Source organism: Gaeumannomyces tritici, assembly GCF_000145635.1.
Source record: "Gaeumannomyces tritici R3-111a-1 unplaced genomic scaffold supercont2.330, whole genome shotgun sequence".
Taxonomy (NCBI): Eukaryota; Fungi; Ascomycota; class Sordariomycetes; order Magnaporthales; family Magnaporthaceae; genus Gaeumannomyces; species Gaeumannomyces tritici.
In genome coordinates, this window is record NW_008804874.1 from 1 (window position 1) to 1,510 (window position 1,510).

The window sequence follows — 1,510 nt, forward strand, 5'->3', positions numbered from 1 at the left end:
GATATCCGGTATATTGCCGCAGTGTTGATTGCGAGGCAGTACGAGAGAGTGACTGGGGAACAGATAGAAGTCGCGGCAGATCGTAAGAATAGGTAATTATTTGAGGTGCGGGCTAAATTATAGTGGGAATCCAAATTTTTGAGGCAATTCAAGATTACAAGTGACTTTTTGCCAGCCCGCCCGCCTTCGCCCGCCCTCGATCTGCCCTCTTACAACCTCAGCCACCCTCAACCGCTCAAGTCATCCATAAAAAGATCCTTCAACTCGGCATCCATGGAGTTCCAAAGAGCCACGTTATTGCCCTCGCCGAGCTTTTTCACCGCCGTAAGGATCGCGGATAACGGGCGCGTGCCTTGATACCGTTGCCGCAGGTCGGTGGCCGCCTCGGTAAGTGCGTTGGCCTGATTGGCAGAGGTTATGGCGGCGGCGATACTCGATAACCCGGTGGCAACGGTGGCAACGGCAGCGTTACTAACGTCGGCGCTCGAGGAATCAACAGATCCGCTGTAAGTTGAAGCTCTAGATCCCGACGGCGAGGGCGATGGCCCAGTAGGCGACGAAGGTAACGGCGAGGGCGGGAATCTCCTCGAAGGCGCCCGTGAACGCCCTCTCTGCACGTTCACCAACTCCCAACTATCGCCATCTGACAATGCCGTCAAATCCGGATCAGTTTCCCTCCGCCGCCTTACTTCTGCCGTCTCTCTTCGCGGTCTAGCCTCCTCCACCTCCACCTCTTCCTCCGTTCCTTCTTCCCCGCCAATTACCGCCAACCGAGAAGCAGGCGAAAAAGCACGAGGCGGGTTGGAAGGAGGCGGCATTCCGTCTCCAAAAACGTCAAGCCCGGGCGCCGGAGGTATTGCAACGGCGGCGGCTGGCACCTGGATATGATCGCCTTTGGCAGTATCTATTGCCCAAAGCGAGCGGTAAGTGCTCACTTTCCCTAGCGGCAGGCCCAAAGAGATCCACGTTACCGCCGTGCCTTTGACCCTCTCGGCAAAGATCTGCCACGCCTCGTCGCTAACGTCAACGCCCTCAACGGTGCCAGTCTCTGGATCACAAGATACTCCAGAATAGCTAGTATACTTCGCCCAAGCCAAGTACCTTTTCCTCTCGGTCTGGTACTTGTCAGCAACCTTGACCTCCGTCAAGTGCGCCGCTTCCTCCCCCCACGCCGCCCGCGCCAGATCGAGCACCCGCTGCCACGCCAACGTCAGATTTGGCTTCTTTTGCACGGCAAGAAGCCCTTCGTTTTTGGCCACAAGAAACCACTCCATAACGGCCGCGGTTTTTTCCGTGTTCCACGTGAACCGCGGGGTTCGTTTGTTTGGGATCGTGCCGGCCGGGGCACGCTTCCGCTTGGTGCCACCCGGTGCCGCAGGAGCGTCGCCGGTAAACAACGCGAGGGTGGCCTCGTTGGCCTCGTTGGCCGGCCGGGCCGGCAGGGCGAGGGCGGTGGTGGCGAGGGCGGTGGCAGCGAGGGCGGCCTCGTTGGCCTCGTTGGCCGGCCGGG

The 1,510-nt window shown here is 59.3% G+C and overlaps 1 protein-coding gene across 1 annotated transcript; it reads right to left on the reverse strand.

The window, feature by feature from the left end:
* Positions 1-1,510, reverse strand: GGTG_14376 (hypothetical protein). Its single transcript, XM_009232303.1, has one exon. It carries the CDS (start codon positions 1,272-1,274, stop codon positions 228-230), a length of 1,047 nt encoding a protein of 348 aa, XP_009230567.1. The 5' UTR covers positions 1,275-1,510; the 3' UTR covers positions 1-227.

Coding starts and splice junctions, on each gene's coding strand:
- GGTG_14376 (XM_009232303.1), bottom strand. CDS start 1,274: ATGGAGTGGTTTCTTGTGGCCAAAAACGAAGGGCTTCTTGCCGTGCAA.